General features: G+C 41.7%; 1 protein-coding gene across 5 annotated transcripts in view; it reads left to right on the top strand.

Moving 5' to 3' along the window:
• The first annotated feature begins 5702 nt into the window (after positions 1–5702).
• Positions 5703–25492, top strand: part of SMYD2 (SET and MYND domain containing 2) — a 29177-nt gene continuing 9387 nt past the window's right edge. Inside the window, exons 1-7 of one of the 5 annotated variants that reach the window (XM_039569732.1) lie at positions 5703–5967; positions 8712–8775; positions 15618–15728; positions 17346–17406; positions 19829–19953; positions 23565–23632; positions 25321–25423. In XM_039569732.1, the coding sequence (XP_039425666.1) occupies positions 5786–5967; positions 8712–8775; positions 15618–15728; positions 17346–17406; positions 19829–19953; positions 23565–23632; positions 25321–25423 (714 nt within the window). In that variant the 5' untranslated portion in view covers positions 5703–5785. Of the gene's footprint in view, positions 5968–8711; positions 8776–13550; positions 13658–15617; positions 15729–17345; positions 17407–19828; positions 19954–23564; positions 23633–25320; positions 25424–25492 lie in introns of those variants that run through there. The other 4 variants (XM_010393598.4, XM_039569734.1, XM_010393599.2 and 1 more) reach the window with 4 other exon arrangements.

The following is a 25492-nucleotide window of genomic DNA, read 5'->3' as shown; positions in this document are numbered from 1 at the left end:
AAACAAATAGAAAAGTATGTACATAGATGTGATGTTACACCTTTATGCAGCATTGGTGTGGCTACTGAAATGCCTCACAGTTTCAGTGATCATATGTTCCAAAATGCTGCAAAAAACCCCAGAGGTTTAAAGAATAGCTGCAAAACTCATTATTAGGACTGAAGAAAATGCCTTACTATGAGAACTTTAGAGAATGTGGAGAGACTGCTTGGTTACAGTGAGTAAATACCTCCATCAGCAGAAAAGCAGCTCACACACTTTCCTTTTTCAGCACCCCCAGTGTGCTTGGAAAAAAGAGGTAGGCAGTCTTAGGGCCCAGGTCACCCTGAAGGGTTTCTGTTTCCACATCAGTAGCAGGATAGGTTAAATACAGCCTGGTGGCAATGGGGTGACCCTCATGACAGGAGGGGTGCCTGACCTACTACACACGGCAGCACTCGTGTAGGTCATCTGCATCTGTGAAGGCTCCAAGATTTTTCTCTTGCTTGTAATCCCTCTCCAAGTAAAAGGGCAGATAAAGTGACCCTGGATAACTCAAAAAGTGTCCCGGCCAATTATCCTAGGGAGCCTCAAGGAGTTATCAGAGGATCAAAGACCCTTCTCTAGTCTTCAACTCAGAAAAGTTGCAGCTAGACAACAAAAGGAGAGGCAGGGGAAGAATGTGACAACTTAATGATTCTACAGCAGCACCGGGTAAGATCTTCAACTTGAGCAAGCAGGTGCCACTCCTTCAAAGTCAGTGGAGAGATGCTGATTTACACCAGGGGAGAATCTGACATAATATGTTTTTTTATTTGCTTGAGTCCTGCCGTGGCTCCATAAGCAAAGGTTAATGCAGGTCTGCCAGGGGCAGGCTGGAGTTAACACAGAAAGGCAGTTGTGAGGTTGCTGATTCTGATAAAAGCAAATTGTGAACTGCAAGCATCTGAGTGTTGAGTGTCACATTCACACCTAACTGCTGCCCTTGCCTGTTCCCCACAGTCATCCAGCTCTGTCATCATGATATGTTCCTGAAACCACATTTGTGCTGCTGTCACTTTTTGTCTTTGGAAATTTGTGTACAGGCTTTCTATAACGGCATACTAAAAATGCTTTTAAACTTCAAATGAGTGGATTACAATATGTTTAACCCAGGCAAATCACTTCCATATATTAGGTAGAAACTTGAGTCTTTACTTCTTCTAGGTCTGCACTTGCAGTGGGGATGTTAACACTGATAAAACTGTAGGAGGCATCTGATAGGTGAGGGCAGTGAAGAGTTTGCTCCTTTCATGAAAAAAAAAAAAATTAGGAACCTCTTTCCAGATCTCTGGGTCTTTCACTGTCACAATGTCTCTAAAGAGAAGAGACAGGTATCTCCGTAGGGTTGCTCATCTTCTCCACTTCCACCAGCCCTTTTTGGCTGGGAACAAAGTTCTGACTATCAAACAGAACCACAGCATCTGCAGAGTATTTTTGCCTGTGTTTCAGTACTGGGCAATGTCAACATTGTCAACATGTCAACAATTAGTAGCACAGATGTAGAAGATAACATGAGGACAGATTTTGAATGTCAAGGCCAGGCCCCTCTAGGGCTGGGAGCTGGGAGCACATCCGCCTAGAGACGCATTGGTGACACACCACCCTTGCAGCCCCCACCAAATTCTGAACTCACTGCCATCCCTGAACTCCCTACCTTGCAGGTTATTTCCTAAAAGTGATTAACTGCACTTTTCTTCTTTGAAAGGCAGCATTTCCCAGCTCCTGCTGAGTTTTTACCTTCACACTTAATCTCTGGTTCACAACAAGTAATACAGAATTGCACTCTCCTGCTGAAAAGGTGCAAATCTGAACCCAAACTATCCATAAATTGCAAAGGTACCAGAAACAGCTGCCTAGCTACAGCAGGACAGAGTTTAGGACAAGCCATGAAATCTACCCACAAAACCTATTAAACCAGCTTACACCGAGGTTTTTTGTTACTTACACTGCACTGTGGGATGTGCTTCCAGCTGCCCTGGTTGTGAGTACCTGTACTGGTGAGCTGAAAGCAGCTGATGGTACCAATAGGTTCAGGATTAAAAAAAAAAGAAAAAACAAAGGATAAAAAAAAGACAAGGTTAGTATACCAGATCTCTCTGGAAATAATTGCATTAAATATAGAAAAGGTTATATACCATTTCCTTTGTCCTTTCTCTCCCCGCAGGCTGCTGGCCTATGATTGTTTCTTGTACCTACCCTGTAGCTGATTTTAGTGTTTATTCCTAGCTCCCCCTCCAGTTTGCTCGGGGCCCTGTGTCTTAGTGAGTGACTCCCTGCTCCCTTTCCAAGTTCAGAACCTTTCTGGCTAAAGTCTGTGGTGACACGTAACACAAAAAGACAGCTCTGGGCACAGGGCATGCAGCCGTTCCTGGAGAGTGCAGGCTGCGGTTCGGCGGTACCGTTTCTGGAAGATTAAGTGATTAAGCCTAACTAAAAGTGACTAACTGGGATGGATCTTTTCCTGTCAAACACACAACGTTTTCCATAGAGCGGCTCCAAGGTTGTGAGTGAAGGTGAACAGCTCTGCTTCTAAAGACTCCTTAATTTTAAGAAATTCAAAGAGCCCGCACGACACTTTGTTCTGTGACTTTCTTAAACCTATACCCTACTTCACATCCTTTCATGAGCCATCATCTTTCATATTTAAAGCAGACACAACGGAAGTTAAAAAAAGATAGAAGAGATGAGAAGTACAAGTCTCTGCAGATGTAAGGTATAATTTAGCAAAGTATTTTATCACCCAATCCTGCCAGGTCCTCAACATGTTCTGCAAGCACAGACTCCTCCACTCATCTTGTGAGCAGTGGGGAGTGAGAGCACTCCAGGCTTTTTCTGGTTGCAGGAAACTCCCTGGTGTTGTTCATTCAGCCTTTGCATGCATATTCATATGGCTAAAGCCTTGAGAGTCTTCATAAATTGATTACTAAGTCTGTGTTTTGCAATAAACCATTACTTATTGAGGCATTCATACTGATTCATAAAAACCCACGTTCAGATTTTCTGATGAACATGGTATGAAAACACAGATGAAATAGGGAGATCCAAAAGAATATGTTTTATTTACAGGTTTTCCATAAATACAGAAAACAGGAGATGGGATAAATACTCTAACAAAGTAGCCACCAAACTGTTTTCATTAATAACTTATCAAACCAGTTTTATTTTTGCAAACATCCAAAGGAAGCTAAAAGCTATGCAGGCAGCTGGTTGAATTTCTCCTGGAGGGTTTGAATGGGACTGCAGGCCGCTGCTGAATTTCACTCTTGGGAATAAATCCATGCATTATCTGTTGGAAAGCAATATTTTTCAGGGTGGAATAAAGCCTATTTAGTAAATTATTATTTTTGTTTTTAAAACTAAATGACTCTTTATTAAAAAAGAGACCTACTGAAATTTGAATTTTTCCTCATTACCTGAGGCATAATCAAATTGTCAGCTGTTTTACAAGGGTGATAATGTGGAACAGAAGTGTGATAACATTTGCCATCATTCCAGCTGGTTCCCCCAAAAGACTCCCTCCCACAAGCTTCTTATCAGTGAACCCACACAATCTTAGAGAAGCACAAGTTATTGTTTACAAGTGATCTGATAATGAACATCTTAGAATCATAAGGTTGGGAAAGACCTCCAAGATCATCGAGTTGATAGATATGAGCTGTTAGCCTTCTTTTATTTGGACACAGTCTCATTTGAAACAGAAATTAAATGCTGACTTCAGGAAAGAATTTAGGAATTTGTCACTGATTTCAGCGTGACCAGGATTTTGCTACTGGAGTATGTCATCCTGTTTTCAGATTTCGGAAGCAAATGCTGAAACATTTCATTTTGCTAATGTAGAGAGTAAAAAAGCTGAAAATGTTTCAAAATAGTTTATAATGTTATAACATGATACAGTAGCTGAAAAGATAACTTGGCATTTTAAGGGTACAATTAAAGTGTATGTGTTTACTAGGGATTTTCGTAAACACACTTATTAAGGACATTTTAAAATCAAGATTGGTTATTTCATAAAAGTTCTGCTCTACTTTGGGCATGAGTTAGTTTAAGGAATTCAAATAGCTTGTGCAGCATAAGAAGTCAGAGTAGGTGCATTTAGGAGCTGTGACTATTTGTCTAACTATAATGGATCTATAAATTAATCAAACTGGATTGACCATAAGGGCAGTTTTCCAGTTAATGTTAATTCATTCTCAAAGTGAATACATTATCGATCACTATTTTTAAATATACTTAGGTATAGAATAGTCTATAATTAAGAGTTCAGGCCTTTGAGCTTGACATCCTCAATCTACCGAACTGGGATGTAAATGGCAGTCCTCACGCACTAGATGAGGTACTTGGTTAGACACTGCTCCTATTATTTTAACTGGATACCCTAATTCCATCCCTGCAGTTCTACAGTTGGTCATAATCAACATCTAGCTCATTTGTTGAGGGTGATAGCATATTTTTCAAGGACTGGACCTATTTTCATTGCTCAGTCTTTCGTTGTGAAAACAGTGATGTTTTAACTAATTCAAATAACACTAGTCCAGAAAGATACATTCTTTTTGCAGTGGATCCAATGACTTCATCATGTTACGATGGATGGGAATATCAGAGAAGTTAAAGATGTGCAACTGGATATAAATTAGTTATATGGAATGGTGTATTGTTAGGGCCCTGAGGGCACAACTAGGCCTTCATCTTCCTGTCCCACTTCCCTGGGGACTCCCACCCACTTTGTCTGCTGCTGCCCCTGGGACCTGGCTCACTCCTGACCGTGCCTGGGGCTGTCAGTGAACCTGCAGGGACAGGCTAGACTTGCCACGTTCTCTCCCTGCCCTGGTTATCCAGGAGGCCACAACACCTGAGCCCCCCATGACCTGACCTGGAAACCTGCTCACGACTGAGGTGCCTTGCTCTAGGAGACCTTGCTGCTTCTCTCAGTGGCACTTCATCACCCTGGTGTGAAATAAGTTTCAGATTACCCCACTAACTGCTCTGCTACTGCAGTCAGTATATTCCTTGCTGACTCTGCTTCTCCGGAGCTCCAAAGGAGAAGCCTGCATGGATAACAAGCAGCTGCTCCTGAAGATATTTAAAAGCTATTCCCTGAGATAACTATTATTTTCACAGTATTACTGCATAGCAATAGAGCATGGACATATTTCTTGGTCCTTTGGCAGACAGAAATCTTCCGAATGTGATAAAACAAAGCCAGCCACTTCCTTTGGCACAAGAAAATTTGTGGTTAGGCACAAAAGTTTAAAAAAAAAAAAAAACCAAACTAAAACCAAAAACAATATCTCAATGCAAAAAACACCTTAGAAGCTGGGAAAAGCCACTGCTGTAGAGCAGGAGAGTATAATTACCTCAGTTTTACCTTTCTTCAAATGAGTATGACTTGCTTCACTGACTTCACTGGGAACTGTATTAGGTGCTAATATTAACGAGAGGGCTGAGAGGCCAGCGGGAGAGCCCCTTCCCCGGTGCCCTCGCTGCCCGACAGCCGGGTGGGTCTCGGGGATGCTTCCACCGCACACAGGTTCGCGTGGGCAAACCCTCCCCGACCCCAGCCCAGCCCGCGGGCCGCAGCCGCAGCCAGGCCTCGGCGGGCAGGCGGCTCCCGGTGCGCAGCCGCCGGCGGGGCCCGCGCCGCCCGGAGGAGGCGCTTCCCGCGGCGGGCGGGCGGCAGCGGCGCCGCGGCGGCCCCGGGCGCCCGAGTGCCGGGAGGGCAGCGCTGCGAGCCTGCCCGGCACCCCTGCCCTCCCCTGCGGCCGGAATGCGCTCGGAGGCGGAGGCGCAGCTGGGCGGCCTGGAGAGGTTCGCCAGCCCCGGCAAGGGCCGGGGGCTGCGGGCGCGGCGGCGCTTCGCCGTGGGGGAGCTGCTGTTCAGCTGCCCGGCCTACGCCGCCGTGCTGACCGTCAGCGAGCGCGGCAGCCACTGCGACGCCTGCTTCGCCAGGTAGGGCCCGCCCGGCGGCCGCGGCTTCTGCGGGGCGGTGGCAGAACTTTCCCCCTCCTCGGCTCGTGGTGCTGTGGCAGCGTGGAAGTTTAAACTCAAAGCCGGTTTTCCGAGCTCAGCAACTTAGGAAAGAGAAAAAAAAAAAAAAAAAAAAAAAAAAAAAAGGAAAAAAGAAAAAAATCTGCTCTTCCCGTGCTCTGGCAGTCACGCAGACATGTGCGTAACCATCCTCTCGCCGGAAGTTTCCTTGATCCGTCTAGTTTTGTAATGATTTCGTGTTCTCCGGTTTTAATGAAGGTTTAGTAAGGGAGAAAGGGTTTACAATCGCCTAATTCACACTTCACATTTCATAGTGCGAATGGAATATCTATGAATGAAATTAATGAAATATTTATATATATGTATGTCCGTAACGAAATATACGGCAATATCTGTATGTTACCTCTGCCTGAAACTTTAGCCTTTCAAATTACTTCTACTGGGGTAGAGCGCAGGCAATGCAAGAAGCTGTTTGTCGCATGGCTGGGAGCATTGGGACTGGAGTGCTGCCTGCTCCTGCGTGCTTCGGGATTCCTGGTGCTGGAGGGATGCGGGGGGCTCGAGTTTGCTGGGGCCCCTGCAGCTGCCTCCTTACCTGTGTGAAGGGGAGGTATTCCAGTGTTTGCCGCAAGCCTCTCAATATGAGCTGCTGCAGGGAAAAAAAAATAAATTAAAAAAAAGGCATATTAGGGTTAGCAAATTCATGAATTTGACACTGTACGCCACACCATATTTTTAGAAGGTGTAGTACTTTTGTAGCTTCTGACATCTTACTGAGGAATTAAGTGCTTACCTGGTTATAACTCAGAGCAAATGCTAGTAGTTGCCTCAGTAATTAAAAACAACTGTTGTAATTGTGCTATTTTTATCCATACATCCTTTTTCTTTCCTCATTACCTTATGTACTTACGGCTTGTTCACTTGATTCACCCCTCTCTTTGCATATGAGCTCCTAATATAGTTCCTAGTGAAGCAAGTCCCACCAATTTGAAGAAGGGTACAGCTGAGGTGATTTTCCTCTCCTCCTTTATGTCAGTGGCTTTTCCCAGCTTCTAAGATTTGTGTTGAGGTGTTGTTTTTGGTTTTAGTTTTTTTTTTTTTTAAATCTTGTACCTAACCACAAATTTCCTTGTGCCAAAGGAAGTGTCTGGTTTTGTTTATCGTATTCAGATTTGTCTGCCAAAGGACCAAGGAATACTCCCATACTTCATTGATATGAAGTAATACTGTAAGGATAATAGTTATCTCATGGAATAACTTTTAGTTATCTTCAGGAGCAGCTGCTTGTTATCCACGCAAGCTTCTCCTTTGGAGCTCTGGAGGAGCACAGTGATCAAGGAACATACTGACTGCAGCGGGACAGCAGTTAGTGGGGTAATCTGAAACTTATTTCACACCAGGGTGATGAAGTGCCACTAAGAGGAACGATGTCCCGGTGATGTAACGTGATCTGCCGGTGCTCAGACATGTGCTCTGTGTCTGTGACTGTTGCATTAGCACTGAACTAGCACGTACTAGATTCCGAACTGTGCTTGTTGAGCTTGCAAAGGGCCCTAGCAGGAAGGTTATGGGCTCAGCACCAGCCTTGGGAAGGGAGACTTTGCGAAGTTGTCACGGAAACTTATGTGGTAACATGGGCAAAATGAGGCTGTAACATTGTATTTGCATGAGATAGTGGTTGTTACTTTAAATAAGCGGTTGTAATGTCAGCAAGAGGAGTCATGATGTTAGCCCGGCTCGCTCGTGTTGCACCTTGTGTGCTTCGCAAATACAATCAGAGGATGCCAGACTTGATGGTTTTTATGGGCTCCGAATGCCAGTGACCACCAAAATGTTACACACTATCACATCGTATGAGGACCCTCACCCTTGATTTATTCCAAAGAGCTTACCTCAGTTTAAGACAGTTTTTTTTTTTTCTACTTGCACCAGGGAGGGTGTGAGACCTTTTAAAAGCATTCAGTACTGCTGCGAGGTCCCTACTGCTGTCATACCAAAATGTCACTTGTTGGGTAACACACGTTCTATTTTTGGTGGGATCTGCTGCAACACATGCACTTTAAAGCAGAAAAGGACCTTCTTGTGGCAGTTCCCTCTGTTGAGGTATACACAAATATAAAAAAGGAGAGTGTGAGCCTTAGGTCTGCTCAGAATACACAGATATCAGAGCAGACAGGGTGGGACAGTAAGGGGCTCTGAGGTGACAGGAGATCAAACAGCATATTTAATGATTAACAGTATTTTTTCTTGGCTTTTGGAGGCACTTGTCCAACAAAGGTCATGCTTTCTATAACCAGAGAAGCAGTAGAAAGGCAAAGGGTTGGTACTGGTGAACGAGTACACAGAGCAGTTTTAAAGTTTGCAAAACACAAAAAATTTGGCTCATTATGCATCGTATAGTGACAAAAAATGATGCTGTCTGTCAAATAGCATAGAGTAACATGTTTCCAAGCCCAGCAATTTATCAAGAAAGCAGAGTGCTTTTGCATAATGAGAGTTGTTTGGAAAAACTTGCTTTTGAAAATCTAAATCAAATAAAAATAATGTCTACTGTTCAAAAATGTGGTTCGATCTGTAGCTGCAATGCTCTGAAGAAAATATAGTTTTCATTGTGAAATGCAAAATACTGTGCAAAAAGTGATCCAGCACACAGTTTTATTTCATTCAGGTTTCTAGAACAGAGTAACTTCTGTTTTCTTTTTAAGGAAAGAAGGATTGTCCAAGTGTGGAAGATGCAAACAGGCCTTTTACTGCAATGTGGAATGTCAGGTATGGTCATGCAATTTGTGAGAGTGGGGGGAAGGAAGGGGAGGTTTGCTGAACTCCAGTTTTTGTTTGTGTGGCATTGATATGCTCTAATTGCAGCTATGGTTAGCAGCAGTCCAGTCAGTTCCAGCATCCCACAGATGCTGACCATGGAGCTGTGCATTGGACAATCACAGGATTTTGACATGGTCTGCATGAGTCTTTCAAGATCGGTAGCTTCAGGGCTTGGTACCACTGAGACTTTGATTAGAGCTGCCTGTCAACCCACTAATTATGTCTGTATTACTTCTTCCTTTAAGGACATACCAGATAATTTAACATTAGCTCACTAAACTGGTAAGAGATCCTGTGTCTAATGGAAAAAAATCAAATCACTAAATAGCCATCTTAAGAGAGATTTTTTAGGATTTTTTTTTTTTTTAATATTTGCAAATATTTTGAGTATTGAGACTACCACAGCTGATGGTAGTCATAACCATTTGAAACCTACCAGGCTTTCTCCCTAACTTACTCACTGTGGCAACTTTTATTCTTTTTATATACTTTGTTTTTTAAAGGCCCCTGGAAGTCGAATATAAGTGTACACTAAAGTAGAGCAAGACAAAGACATCCAAAACATTTGCATGCAGTTTAAACTCTACTTTTAACTCAAATTAGAATAAACACCTTAAAAAAAAAAAAAAAAAGAAAGCCAGAACTAGAATCTAGCCTTTCTGGGCCCTCAGATTGACATGGAAGAATTATCCCATTTCATGTGGAAAAGCTCAACTGGATTGCTGGTTGAATAACGTAAGCTCTGCAAGGTCTGTGGTGCTGGGCACAGAGCGTGGAACAATGCTTATGAAGGATTTGAGTCACCCAAGGTCTGGCATGCAGCTGTGTGTTAGCTATAGGTAATCCAAACCTTTTCCTGCACGTCACCGTGCTGTTGGGTGTGTGGGTACATGCCGAGTGGTCTCTGTTGTCATTGTCATCTGGACAGAGATGTTGTGCTTTGTGCTGTTCAGTTCCCAGGCACTTTGGACATGGCTGTCGCTTTTATTTCAAGGATATATCTTACTCTCCTGTTGCACACGTTTGAAAAGAAGCCCGACCTCTCCTCAGTTTTCCTTCTATTACCTTCCCAGTTTCCTGCTTTCCCACAGAATCTTAGTGAATTGTGGGTGAATCAAATAGCCTTTTGGTTTTGAGGCACCAGGAGAACTCAAAAGGCTTAATAGAAATACATTTTTTACAAAATTTGCAGTAGTTCATAGAACTTCCAAAGTAAAAACTTACTATATGAGCATCCTTAAGGGTCTTGAGAAGAATATGGATGAGTTTTAAAGACAGTGTAGAGAAAACCCATGATTCATTCATGAAAAATGTTTTTTCTGAGAAATGTTTCCTCATGACATTATTTCTTAAGAGCCTTTAACTAGATGAGGGAAGGAAATCCTTGAACAAAGCATCTGTTTAGCAGCTTTTATCTGAGACTGTGAGTTTCTGCTCTTACTATATAAAACTTACAGTGGTTTATGAAGCAGCTAAGCAAGACTTTCTGAAGTAGGAAAGCTCAGTAATTTGTGCTGGGAAAAAATAGCAAGTAGATATCACATTGGAAGTAGAAGAACTTGTTTCTTCTCATCCATGGTCCTTCGCTTTCACTGCCAAGTGGCCCTCCCTCAGTATCCTGACTTCCAGCCTTGACAAAGTTTATACTTTTATATTTAAAAATGAGGAGGGATTGATTTTTTTTTTCTCTCCCTGGTAAAGTTATGTACATGTATTGCTTTTTTTTGGATTGATTTTTTCACAAAAAGAATTATTTTTTGGTGGTCAGAATTCTCTCTCTCTAGATGAACATGTTCCTAGAATAAGAATCTGAACTGCTCAAACTGAGTGTCCTTAAGTCTACTAAAGCTGATGCTCATCAAAAGCCCGTCTGTCTTATAAGTTAGTGAATTAGAATCTTTTCTACCTGTTGGTGTGTGGTATGATGCTTTAGATGTAAAGGCCTTTTTTAGATTTTGTTGATGTCTAAACTATAGTATGACCTACACAGGTACTACAAGGTATCACTCTTACTGGTGATATACATATGGTTTTTGACTCCCTAGTTGATGTAACACTGTCTTCCATCTTTTGGGTCCTTCTGAGTCAGTCTGATGAAATTTAAGAACGTTGCTGAGATTGAATTCTTTGACATTCTTTCAAAGTTACCTTCAAGCATAATATTCTCTAGAAACCAATCTCCACTGACTTTACATGCTGCACAGACAGTCTGCACTGCATCTTCATCTCTGTCTTCTTCAAAGGCACTTTTCAGCAGTTCAGCAATTCTTTGTCAAAGCCAAAAGGGACATCTGTGCCTTGATAGTGAATTTGTAACACTGGAATGTACAGGAAATGCGTGCCTTTTGCCTCCATGGGCATGAGACATCATGCGACAGGGACAAAAGGGCAGGGCTGTACTTGAGAACTGTCATGGTATTGGTCATTTCACTTTTATTTTTTAAGTTAACTTTTCCCTGTAAATCCATTGGATATTTTACTCAGTGCAGCTAAAAATTACATGTACCCAGCAAGGCATGGTATGATTTCATATGTTGGTTAATACCTTGTTACTCAATATAAATCAGTTGGACAAATGTTTACTATGTGAGGAATACTGGGATAAAAACCCAAAGCTTTTGAGCTTGCTCTTTTCTTACTTAAAGACCTCCTATACCACAATTCCAAGGAATTCTTGCTCATTGTGGGGAGAGGTGGATGTATGCACACACACTGGCTTTGGCACAGTTCCTTAATGTTCCTGTTTCGGTCTCTTATTTTGCTTTTAAGATAGATAACCACATGTTTGGCCGATATTAAGCTGGATGTTTGCGTAGGTGTGGATTCAGCAGTGGATACAGGGCATGTGAGGGTTGGAAGTTGCCTTCGCTGTCTGTCCTTGCTGCTTTTAATGTTTTGTGGTTTGGCTCTAGTATGGGTTTGCTGTGTCTTTCTTTTCCCAAGCTCTAATCCAGTTCTCCTTTTAAAAGGGATTGTGATTTCCAGGAGATTTACACCGTCCCACTCTCCAGTGTCGCCTCCTCGGAGCACAGGCCTGTTATTTCAGCCCCCATCTGCAGCTGTTCGGGTCTTGACTTCTTAAATTATAATAATTTTAGTCAAGCAAGAAGAGACCTGTGCTCATTTTTTCCCCTCAGAAATTAGCTGCTGAAACACCCCAAAGAGAAATGTTTTAAGAGGGTTACGTGGTTGCAATTTTGGAAGTGGTGAACTTGAACTGGCTACTGGAACTGCTCTTGCTCTTATTACACATGGCTATCATTTATCCCAGACAGAGTGGGGATCAGCTAGCCAGAGTGCAGAAAGAGATGTTTTTGTCATGACTTTCAGCATTTGAAATAAATTTTGAACAAACCATTTATGAGTTTTTCTTAACGTGTCATGTTAAAGGCTGCTGTAGTTGGTATTGCTGGAGTAAGTGAAACAGGTATTTTTAACCAGCCTCAAAATGTAGTTGCAGACCTGTAATTAGCATTAAGCAGGTGTGTTTTAAATGGGACCTTGTAGAAACTGCCTACTCCTCTTTGATGAGCTGTAGAAAAAACACAAAATTTTTTTGCTGTAATGATTCTGCACAAAAGGATTTTGACAGTGCAAGATTGCTTTGGGTGCCTGTCCCCCTATACAAAAACTTTCCCAATGTACTTTTCTTTGATAAATGTCTCCTGTGAGTATGTTGAATGTTAAACCATGAAAGTCAAATACCCTCTATAGCCCAGCATTTGGTAAATGATGATAGGGAAGGATGGCTGTGAAGATACATGAAACTTCTACGTTCACTGCTTGTTGAAAGGCTGTATCAGAGAACTTTACCAATTAATATCAGACATCAGAAGTTGCCTCACTGAAATTCAGCTAAAGAGTTGGATGCCATTTGATCACAATTGGACCTTAAGATTTTGAAGAAGTGAGCTTAACCCCTGCACTGGCTTGCCCATCATTTCTCTCTGGTATTTGTGTGTGTGTCTTTTTAATTGAGTGAAATAGAACAGATTTTGTATATAGTATTGTAAAAGTCCATGTGAAAAAGGAGGTATGATGACATTTGTTTGGGCTTAAGTCTTAATTTTTTTTAATATTGTGTTTTGTTAATTGTTGTTTTTCCCCAAAGGTGAGCTATAAGACAGTGTTCTGGGAATCAGTCCAATAGTCCTGGACAGCAGAATCTTTTTGAAGAACTTGGTGAAGAGGAGTGTTTCCATGCTTTGATGTAAAAACCATAAGCTTTAAAGAACTTCCCTTCCAAAAATGTTGTCATTCCTAAATGAAGGGAAAAATACTGTGGTTGTAATGAAAATAGGAAGAAAATGTCATTAATGAAGCATTAGGGATTCAGTTAGAACAATGCTACTTGTTATAATTCAAACTACTTGGAGGAAAATGTGGAAAAGAATGCAAAATACAGTCCTGCTGTGATCGCAGGGAAAGCTGCTCTCATGGTGTTTCTATCCCAGGTATTACTCAGTCATCAGAACTCTCTTTTTTTTGTGGTGTTTCAGGCTTTTATCTCATTTTGCACAATTCAGCCGTATCTTGTCCCTTTAACCTCCCTACCAGTTCATATAACTCAGTATGATTCTGCCTGGGGAAAGATTTTAATTAACGATGTGTAAAGAATAAAGGGAGAAATGGATTTTTTTTAAAAACACTGGTTTGAGACAGGCACGTGATTTTGCATTTTGATTTTTTGTTTTATCAGGTAATTTCTCCTGTTTATTTAACAGGTGTGTATGGATGAGAGTCCTGCAAAGCTTCAGGTTCAGTGCCTTCACTTCTTGAGCAATCATGCTAAAGTTAGAGGGTATCCTGGGTGGGCAAGAAGAGGTGAGAGGTAACATTTCCCCTCTGTCTCTTTTTTAGCCTTTACCCTGTAGATTCCTAAGCAGAGGCTGTCAGGAATTTTCCAGAAATGATTTTGGGGCATACGTAGGAAATGGGTCTCTCTGGGGATGCATTTTGTAGTGTGACAGCTGTAGGAGAGTTGAGAGTGTAATTTCACATGACATGATTACAGTGTAATATACTATTTTGGTTCTGGTCTGTATTGCCACATCCTCTTAGAATATTTGCACTGGAGCTTATTTCAAGCAGCCTGTATGTAGGTTTTTTTGGAAGTACCATACTGAGTTGTCAAGGACAGCAAAGTTGACATTGTGAGGGGTTAAATACCTTTGCAGTGTTGCACTGCTTCAAATCCTACCCAAGGCTGGGGCAGGTGTTGACCTTTCTTTTCCTAATAAAATAACCTCCTAAAGCTGTCCATGCCCAGGGCAGTTAAAAGAGCTGTTTTCAATGGAAGAATTTTTGGTGTAGTAGCTCTGAAATTAGTAAGCTCGGCTTTTGTTTTGATCTGCAAAACCTGTAAGTAAGTTGGTCAGCCAATGCAGGAGGCACTGAGGGTCCTGATTGCCCTGGCTGTTTAACTGCTTTGGGTTGTTGTATGTAGCCTACAGCTGTAGTTCCCACAAGGAATTCATCTCCCACTAGACCTGTATCATATCTACCAGTCCTGTGTAGATGCTTTAGACAGCCTCCAGTGTGTCTCTCTAGTGTCTCAAATGGCTCTTGCCTTTAGTGGCTAGGCAGCTGAGAGAAATTGTTTCTTCTGTGCTGCTCAGTCACTGTGATGGGCCATATTGTTGGGTTTTTAAAATTATTTTTAAAAATTTGGGGGGGGTGGACCAACACAGGGTTTGGGGTACTGGGTGAATCAGAGTAGGGGATTTAAGAACATTCTGGAGGGTGCTAAAAGGTTTTCAAATTTTCACTTACAGATTTGTGGGATTTGTTGTGAGTTTTTTTCTCTGCTAGTGTTTTCCACCAGTTTGAATCGTATGAAAACAAAATTTGATGCTCCCTATGCAGACAGAACACTATAGGTCTGTTCTAATGTAGTGCTATAAATATGTGTTTGGGATGAGATATAGCAATAAATAACTGTGCATTGCTTGAATATTTCCATGTTTGAATGAATATGCAAAATGGAATTTGATGCAGTCTGAGGACAGCCTGGACTAGTGCAGATTGTTAATATGTGTTTCTGTGCTATTTTTTGGAAGATTCTGTGGCTTTGGGTGAAACTTGTAGAGTGACAAAAGCCAGTACCTTGTGCCATCACTCCTGTATGTTGTTACAGGATGTTGAACTAGGAAAATGCTATACATTAACTAAACAATATTCTATACATTTAACGAAAATGTTTGTCTATCTTACTGTGTTTTCATTGCCTAGTTGTACTTTTATTCTTCAATATTTAAGGAAAAAAAATCTGATAATTCCATCAGAATTTTTGGGTTTGACCTTACAGTGAAATGATTCTTAGTGATTGTGAATCCATTGACTTCAGCCACTTTATTCCTGATTATACCAGGGTCGCCTCATAATGAGGGGCCAAGGTATTAAATGGAAATGAACCCAATAAAGACATCAAGCTCAGACCTACAGCATCCTCACATGCTTGAACTGAACAATAAGAACTGGTGATTTATAAATCATGTTGTCTGTTTGCTTCTTCGTCATTTAATACTTTTTTTCCATTGAGTAAATGAAGATGTTCTGACCTCAGCTCATCCCTTGTGCATTTGTTTGAAAAAAGCAGGATAGCTGTACCTCTTAAATGTGACTCAAGCTTTTGTTCAGATTTAGTGAGCGTCATCTTATTTTTTAAAGGAAATACATTTCACTTGACCTCTAGGATCTGGCAGGACTTGTTGCATCCCCTTTTTCATAAGTTTTTCTCTGTGGCACTTCTTCATGTTTTTTTTTTTAATTATATTTGTCTGTGTTTTCAGAAGGAAGACTGGCCAATGCACAAGCTGGAGTGTGCCTCCATGTGCGCCTTTGGGCAGAACTGGCATCCCTCAGACACTGTGAGGCTAACAGCAAGGGTCCTTGCCAAACAGGTGAGCAGGAGGCAAGGCTTGGGAGGTTTGCTCCTGCTCTGGGTGCCAGGGAAGGCAGGAAAATGAAAACTGACCAACAGTAACTTCCCTGCAAAGAACACACACAAGTTTCCTGTGTACAGACAGGTGTAACACAGAGCTCGAGCAGCTGAATGAACTGACCATCAGACCACTGCAGCAGGGTCAGAGCCACCAGAGCCCAGCTGGAGACTTTTGTGGGAAGCTAGAAAAAGGCTGGTGGGGTCTTCAGCTGTGTAGCTGTAACCTATGGCCAAGGTACTGCTGAACAGAGCCTGGAAATGTTTACTGATAGTTTCACATTGGTGTTTCAGCCTCTCTTCTGGGAGATTTGAGCTCTTGGTTACACGTGTGGGCGAGCACCAAGGCCATGCTGATGAAGAGAAGGAAGAATGAGATTTGGTATTTGGGCTTAAATTCCAAGGAGTGCTTCTAGTGTTACCTGGCTGTAGGCACTGATATATTTATGAAGCAGTTGCCTGTTGTGTCTTTCAGCTACAGTTGCATAGCATTATGTAGCATATAACTCCCAGTACATTTGTAAGGTAAAAACACCTCTGAGGTATTCAGGATAAACATTTATGATTATGAATTAGCTGGTGAAAAATAGAGTTTGAGAGAGAAATCTCAGATCCTTCGTCTTTGGAGAAAAAAAGTATTGAGAAAGGAAGGAAGATTGCAATGTCAACCTCCATTTCAGTGTTCCCTGACTATGTGGATACTGAGGGTAACACGGGTGCTTACACAGAGGGGATGGGATTCATGAGTTTCAAGGTTATTATGCTGTGTATCTTTGTAGAGCTCTAAACTCTCTCTGCAAAAACAAAACCTCTTTGAAGCCTATTTTTGTGATTGAGGTCTGCTTATGTGACAAGGGCAACCTGGATACTGTATGTAAGGAGGATTTTGGTGGCCTGCTGGAAAAGTAGCTGCATCCTTGCTGTGTGTGTAGGTGTGTGTGTGTGAATGTACATGTGTGTGACTTAATTAAAGAGTGATTTGCTGGTGATCCACAAACAAAATCGAATGTTTAATGACAAAAAGTTGTTAGAGTAAATTTCTGCTTTTATCACTTACAGGGAGGTGGGAGAACCCTACATGTCATATAAAAGCTAAATATGCAAACCATAGTCCCTGAACCTCAGCTGCTGGGCCACCTGCAAAGCCATATTTAATGGCCAAGATTACAAAGAAGTGGCCTTAGGCCAACAGTGGAGCATTGCTTTTGAACTCTGTCAACAGTCAGTTTATTCACTTTCCTCAAAGCAAAGCCTGTCTTCTGCCTGCTTGCTATTGTTAGCAGCTTTCTGGGTTCTAGAACAAAGCAAATGACATATTCAAAATACTGTTCAGTTTATGTATATAAATTTGATAGGAGTTCATCTTTGGCTGCCTAATTTGGTGTGGAGAGAATATTTCTATGCCTTTACTTAGGGTAGTCAATTTAACTCATTGCTGTTTATCAACTCCTATAAATTCCACAGACTGTGGATTTGGGTTTGTCTTACAGGTAGGAGTCCCCAGATTCTGAATGAGTAAACAATACTGCCAAAGCGAAGCATTAAAATATTTTCTTTTTATTTTTTACCTCGTTGTTAGCAAATTCACCCTGAAAGAACACAATCAGAGAAGCTGTTTGCTGTAAAAGAGTTTGAATCACGTAAGTAAGAAAGGCTTGAAGGTAAACAGAGGTTTTGACTTAACTATATTAATGATTTGTTTCCCCATGGTGCCCCTCCATCAACGCCTTTCAGAACATCCCACTCCTGCTGGAGGAAGGGAGTAAACAAAGAGAACTGTGGTTCCTCATTTTTTTGAAAGTGCAGTGCTCTTCTTTCTTTCTTTTTTTTTTCTTGGCTGTTTGTGGGAGCTGTAAAACAAGGATGAAAACCTAGACAGAGTTAATTATGTAGCATACATCCATCTCTTGCTTCTCTAGTATTCTAGTGTCTTTTGAGAATTGTAATGTTGTAAAATTAAAATAGCTGGTATTTGTTACCAGGAGGCATAAAATCAGAGACAGCACAGTTGCTTGATGGTGACAGTGACTAAGGGGCTAATTGCAAAGCCCTCTGGACTGTGCTTCAGTGTCACTGCCAGTCAAATCTGACATGTTATATATGATTCCATGTCCTAAATGCTCTAAAATAATCCACAGAAGGAGGTAAGGCAATGGCTCACTTTTAACTGGAAATCTGTTTACATCCAGTAAGGCCAAGTTAGAAACTGACCATTAGTAACCACCCTGGCACAGTCTTCACCAGTCTGTCATTTTCTTTCTTGGTGCTGAGCATAATATACACAGAGAGAATGGGTTATATATTCACATTTCTCATTCTGATGGTTTCCAAAACCTTTTACAAAATGCTGAATAAATGCACTCATTTCTAGGACTTGAGGTAGCAGAGTAACCAAGCACAGTAGTCTTATTTGCTTCCTGAACAAAAGCTGCTGTCATTGCTTTTGGGACAACTTGGGGAACAAGGGGGAAAAATGCCAACATTTAACTTTGCCTAGGGCAAGGATAGTTTTTACAGGTAAGTTGGCAGGATTGAGGCTGAGGAGAATGGGTAAGTGCTGAAGTAATTTCTGTGTATTCTTCTTCATTGCAGCTTGTCTTCAATAATTTATTAATTTGGGAGCTAAAAGGCTGAAATGTTTTTTTCTGTTGCAGTGTTCTGCTTGTCCTCTAGAAGCCTTTGTTTTGTTAGCAAGCACCACTGTTCCTGCTGGCTTTTTGACTCACCTCACTGCTTTAGCACACCTTTACTGTGTTCATCAGTTGTCTTATGCTTTACAACACCATACACAAGGCAGGGAAAGGCACCTGGCTGGCAGCTGGAACCTCAGAATTTCGTATTTCTGATTTGTCTTAATTCTCATCAAATGGTCCAGTTTCATTTTCCTCAGTGTTTTTTGTGACTCGTCCATCATTCACATCTGCTCTTACAAATCATTTCCTCTTTCTTCCACTGTTGTGCAGCCTTTTCTTTCCATTGTTTTGAGTTGGAGAGAGCAGGAGAGAACTATTAACACTGCCGCTGTGAGAGAGTGGATTAGGAAAAAACTTCCAAACACTCTGCTCTTGAGGGGAGAGGGAGGGGACCAGTGTATATGGTTGATCATCTAGCTTGCTTTGCATGGACGAGGCAGGAGAAGGTTCAGTGGCCATGGCTTTGGCTAGAACCTGTCACGGGCCTGAGGGTAAATCTCTGAAGAAACCCATAATGGAATACAGCTGGCAGGTGTGCCAGGACATTTCCACTGATGTTCCTGCTGTCTCCTATTAGAGGATGCCTGCAGTCTAAACACACCTCTGTTGATGGTCACCCCCCAGCCCAGACGTGGGCACTTTCAGGCACTGTTTGCTACCTCCTGAAGCAGGTGTACCTGCAATAGGTCAGGTGGATTGCATTCCTGGGCATCCTCATGTTATCCTCTTCTTGCTGCAAAGAGAACCCCTGTAATTAGCCCCAGTGTTGTTGCCAGATCCCTATCATGTGTGGCCACAAATAGTTAGGGCTTCTGTGCTGGGAAAGACCACATCTTTTAAAAGCAGCAGAGATAAGCAGTCTTAGCAGCAGTTTGGGCTAGTTTGTGCTGTTAAGGAATAGGTCTGCATGAGAAAATTTCATTATATAAAGCATGCTTTCAGGTGGGTGATGTTGAGTTCACACCACAATAGATGGGGCCATGTCGCTCATAAGGTTGTGTCAGACCAGCTGAGGACAGCTATCCACAGTTGATAGGCTTCCAGAGGGCCAGGGCTGGCTGGGCTGCTTGCTAGAGTTAACAAATGCACTTTAAAGACCATAACCCTTCTCCCAAGAAAGTGAAGTCTGTGTCCAATTATTTGCTAATCTAAAGATGTCAGAAAATGCGTTTTAATCCTTCATGTTCTCATAGTGCACGTGTGGCTTTAGCAGAGGCAACCTTATGTTTGTGGAAGAGCAGACACTTCTTGCAGTACTTCCAAGTGGCTTGTCCTTCAGGGGTTTCTGTTAAAGTCTGGGCCTCTTCTAACCTAAGTCTTCCTGGGGGGTTTTCCTGTTACTGAAATGGAATGTATTCTTTGTCCACAGACCTTGACAAGCTAGACAATGAAAAGAGAGAGCTGATTCAGAACGACATTGCTGCTCTTCATCACTTTTACTCAAAGCACTTGGAGTACCCTGACAATGCTGCCCTTGTAGTTCTCTTTGCACAAGTAAGTTGGCTAGAACACAGCCTGCTTAGGTGGATGGTGCTGTAGGAGTTTAGCCTTTCTGAAAGGGGGAGAATGTTAATGGCAATGGAAAGGGTAGCTCTTTGCTTATCTTGGGGACAACTGAGTATACTTGAAGGAGAAGATCTGCTCGTTGAGCAGTAGTGGCTGGATCTGCCCCATTTCTTTCCTGAGGGGCGAGGCTCTTGTATGCAGACTTTCCATTATGTGCTTCTCAAACACTGAATTAAAGGGGAAACACCCTTTAGTAAACCCTGTCAAAGTTAAGCTTCTTGTGGGCCAAATATAGTGTGGCTGTTGTTGAACTAACGTGGAAAGCTGCTGGCCTGAGACCCTGCAGAGGTAAATCCTTCGTTCAGGCTTCAAACTTGTGGAAATCCTTGCTGGTCAGGTCATCATTGTGTTTGACCTTCACAGGGAGTAAACTTCAGAGAAGTAGAAAGAGCAGCAGAAAGAGCAGCCTAAAACTTTTATCTGGTGTGTGGCTTTTAAATGTAGTCAGGTGGTTTGGCCATCTGGAGAGATGAAGGAAAGACAGGATGTCTTGTTAGATAACTTCTGATATGTCACTTCTTTTTTCTCACCTACTTTTCATATGCATCTGAATTGAACTTATTGTAGTGGATGGAATAATACACCAGTGGAATACTGAAAGATCCATTTTCTTCTTTTTCCTTTTTTGCTTCTATATAAGCTAGTTTTGTACTTAAGTTTCTGAGTAAAATAATATCTTGAGATGGGGGCAAATGTTGACTGCTGCGATGAAAGCTGAGATGGAAATAGCCTGTTTGATAGAGCTGGGCATCTACCAGCAAGGAGGCACAGTTACTATTTCCTTGATACAGAGGTACTCTTATTCTGTAGGGGAGTGATTCTTTAGGATGTTTAGCATCTGCTTATCATCCCTTGTGTTGTTTCTAATTACACATTTCCTTTCAATGACGAGGGATTTTTTCTCTTTTGAAGACTTTACAATTTGTATTTGTCAGAGGGATACTTTGAAGATGTCAATACAACCAGTTTATTGTGGTACTTTGAATATTTGTGTTAGAATGTAGCCAGAATTCCCCAAAGATTACATTATTTTGGCTATAATGACTTTTGTTTCATGTCCTGTCCAAGAGCAGCTCCACCAGACTGTGGTACTTTAACTGACTTCTGTGAACTGCTGACTCCCAGATCTCATATTCCATCCAGTCTTCTCTATGGATGTCTGATGTCATCTGTAGGTGTTACCTTAAGCTCATCCTGATCATCAGGTATCAGATCGTCTTGTCATCAGTATCTCTGCCACTGTGGACATTAGAATTTTTTGAACTAAAATCTCCAGAAGTCACCTGGATGGTCCTCAGAAGTGTTTTACAGGATGCAACCTTATGAGGTGTTCTTCTAGAAGAAAGGGAGGTATGCTTGTACTTGACATGTACAAACATGTTTCCTAATAATTAGTTAACTGGACCTAAAACCAGTAGTATGAATATGCTGCTGCTCCTTTGTTTTCCTGCAACACTTACTCTGGCCCCATGTGGTCTGTTTTGCTCCTCCATTCCCCATTGTTTCTCCCTGTGGTTTAGGGCAGTCATTTGGGACTTGCATACTTTGACTCCTTCCTCATTACTTTTAGTGGACTTTGCCTGATGCTCTTCCTTACACAGCTAAAGTGTAAGTGATCCTTTTGAGTGGAATAGAGTTCTTTTGCCCAAAGTCCTTGCCTTTCACTGCTCTCTTCTCTGGCTGTTGGCATCATTCTACTTTCTTTTGTCCCCATGGAGTATAGGTCTTGAGGCTGGAGCCTTCCTTCCACAGTGTTACCTTGTCATACTCTTCGAACAATTTCTCTCGTCTCAAGTTCCAGCATCTCACCTTTTCCTTGAAGACCTTGCATTTCATGCCTCCCTTTGCACATTCTCATTTCCACCACTGGGAACAACCTTGAGCTCCAGTTTTATTGCTGTTGTCTCTTCACTCCCTACACTTGGCCTTCTTTTAGTCATGCATTCATCTGGTGAAACCAGTGATATCTCATCCCTTCTAATCTCTCCTCCTGTATCATTCCTAATATGATACTTTCATGAAGTGTGTTGTCTCTGGCTTAGTGGAGGGGAGTTGGTGATAAGGTACTACATATTTTTAAATATTTCCCTGTGATTCAGAACCATCAAGCTGTTTTTTGTCAGCCTTGTAGCCTTATGTTTTTACTTGCTGTTGATATTATCTTCCCCTTCTCTTGTTTTTGCATTCAGCAATTACATATTGGTTTTGGTTCAGGTATGCTCTTACACTGGCCAGTGCAGTAGCATGCCCATCTTGAGAGACTGGGAACCTTTGGGTGCTGTATTGCTAAAAATAACAGAATAAATATCAAGCAAAGATAGCAGAGATACTGAGGAGTGAATAAGGACACTTCCCTTAATTGTGAACTCACTCTAAAAGGTTCATACCTGAGGAGTGCCTTTGGGTATTTGTGTGTTTCTAAAAGCCAGTCCAGGCTGCATTCCAGCTTGTGGAACATATCACTTTGCTTGGTGAGCAGCCTGGTCTACTGGAAGATGTCCCTGCCTCTGGGGACTGGAGAAAAACCAAGCGATTGGAACTTGATCTTTACGGTCCCTTTCCAGAACAAATACTGCACTGTCCTTGATTGACTGTTCCTGTGCCCTTTCTAGCTTTAGCTGGACTTGGCCATGTTGTTTTAGTGAGTAGTTTTAGTGCTTTAGTGGTGCTTTATTCATGTTTGTAGGGAGATAATGGTGAATGTAGAGAGGTTCTCTTTGTGTCGGTATGTGTGTGACTTGAAGTGGAAGTGGAATAAAGTACTTGACTGAGGTGCATTTTGGCCACTTAAAGTCATATAAACCACATGAAAAAAGCTGAAACTTCTGTAAGATTCCTTTGACTTGGATGAGAACAAAAGTGAGAAAGTTTTAAAACCTGCTTGAATCTATTCTATAAGAGAGTTTTGTGAACAAGTTCTTTTGATCCCATGTCTGTTTAAATTAGGAATACACTTCCTCTCATACTCTGTCCTTTTTCTGTCCCCTCCTATTCTATGTCTTTACGAGGTTCAAGTCTTTCTCAGTGCTTTTGTTGTTTTCATGTGTGCTTTAGCTGTAGCTGATATGTGCAGTCTTTGATGACAGGTGCTGTTGTGGCAGGTCTCTGTGACATATGCTCCATCAAAGCTCTGTACTGCCCCAGCCTGGCTGAGTTTGCTGCCCTTCATTCCCACGTTGCTCCTTGCATGTGTAGTTCTGCTTTGGCCCTTTCCTTGTCGTGGCCCAATGAAGTCTCTTTGCCTCATGTTGGGGTGAGGTTTTGTGTGCTCTTTCTCTTGGCTGGCCCACTAGATGTGTCCTGAGCAGGTGCAAGTGTTGAACTGTCAGTTCTTTGGTGTCCTGTGCATTCCTTTGGAGAGGCATTCTATCCTCACTTCACTTGTTGAGATGTGGAGCTCCCTGTGAATCTTGGGGAGGTGGATGGAAAATTTTAAGCAAATATCTGCAATTGTGTTTGATGTATGAGAATGTGACATGAGTACATGTGGAGTACTCAGCTGACCAGCAGCTGACCAGCAGCTTTCTCTTTTTTCTTAGGTTAACTGTAATGGCTTCACAATTGAAGATGAAGAACTCTCTCATTTGGGATCAGCCATATTCCCTGAGTAGGTTGATTTTAATATTTTAAAAGTAAAACTAACTTATTTAAAAACAAACAGAGGAAGTAGATATCTACCAAAAGAAATCAGTTTATCTTGTTTTAAATATCTTTAATTGGCTAATAAAATGTGACCAATTATTTGCAGTAAAATCCAGTAATTTTGTTAAAATTGCTCATGTAATTTGTTTTGAAACTTAGATTGTGAACTGTATTCAGGTTGGTAGAAACACTTAACTTGGGCAGCAGGTTCTGGGCAGGGACATCAAGTAATGATCAAAGCCAAGTGAAAAGGATTGCAGGTGACTAGCTCTGTTCACAACCTTCTGGTTTGGGTGGGTATAATCGTTCACCTGGTGCTCTCTGAACAATATCCCTTCTACCTTTGTTCCTTGGCAAATAGTAAATCCCTTTCATAACTTCTTTGAGCCTCCTTGCTATGACAATGGAAAAAAACATGTGCAAGCTTCTTAGCTTTACAAATAAACTGCAGATGTTATGTGTTAGCTGCAGTTCGGGAGTGGGGGACCACAGCTTTCTTTAGGGCCAAGAAACATTTCTTGCATTTTTAAATCTTCCCTTCCCACTTAATATTGTAGCAGAGGAGGGTATTTTCTGTCCCTGATCTTTGCACAGCCTGTATGAAGGTATTAGCACTGAGGCTTAGTTTGACTTCCTGGTGAGGCTCGGATTACTCGAAGCTTATCTGTGTCAAGGTAACCTGAAACTCACAGATGCCTGCTTAAAGCGGGATGTGATTTTGCCAAGTGCTGCAGACAAGCAGTAGTAGCTAGTCCTTGCTTCACAGATTCTTCTTCAGGCAGGTTTGTCTGCAGTTCATATCCCTGATCTACAGGTTGGAAATTAATGCCTTGAAATGCCCAGGATCAGAGTCATTGTGGGAAGAGGAGAGTATTAAACCAAGCTGTTTTGGAAAAATGTCCAACACCATCCTTTGTAAATGCTCAGGATACAAGAGTCAGATCTTTCCTACTTAACAGATATGCCTGTGAGCTAAAAATACTGAAGAGACAGTTGTTATTTTGCTAGATTGGAAGAGAAAGAAATAAAATTACAAGTTTTATCTCAGATAAGCAGTGAACTGCACTTTCTCCAAGCTTGGTATTAAGGGGGTTTACTTTTCTCTATCCATCCAGGTTTTTGTCCAAGTCATGTGCTTGTATAACAGAGATCTCCTCCCTCCCACTTCGAACATGGAGGCTGTTTACATTTGAATAGAATCCAGCTAAAATTTTAACACCCATCTTAAGTTGCAATGCAGCAAAGGCTTTTGTTTTCATGTGTTTGCTTGTTTCCTTTTGGGTTAAACATGTTTTTCATTCTTTCTCCTCTGAGGAAAATAGTCTGTCTATCATGTTGATAGTAAAGCTATATGAACATGCCTGTCAGCTGTCCTGTAGCACTGTAAGAAAGGGAAAATAATAACTTACCTAGTAATGCAATAATAGGATTTAAAAATTGTAATGATTCATTAGCACAGCCATTCTCCATATCATTAGAATAAACAACAACACAACAGATTTTCCCAAGGTTACCTTCATGTTAAGCCTCAGAATAAAAACAGCTTACTGACTGAATCTTTCAGACTTATTTATTTTGTGAAGTGGTGCTTAACTTTTTGTCTGTTGCTTGTGGTGGTGGTTGGGGAAAACATATACTTTTCTACTTTTACAGTGTTGCATTGATGAACCATAGCTGTTGCCCAAATGTGATTGTGACTTACAAGGGAACCTTGGCTGAAGTCAGAGCTGTTAGAGAGATTGAGCCTGGAGAGGAGGTAAATGCACAGTGTTTGAATGTGCTCTGTACTTGTGCAACCTGACAGGATTCATTCTGCTTCTCAGGG

This window comes from Corvus cornix, chromosome 3 (assembly GCF_000738735.6).
Source record: "Corvus cornix cornix isolate S_Up_H32 chromosome 3, ASM73873v5, whole genome shotgun sequence".
Lineage (NCBI taxonomy): Eukaryota > Metazoa > Chordata > Aves > Passeriformes > Corvidae > Corvus > Corvus cornix.
This window is presented reverse-complemented; position numbering and strand designations above follow the sequence as displayed.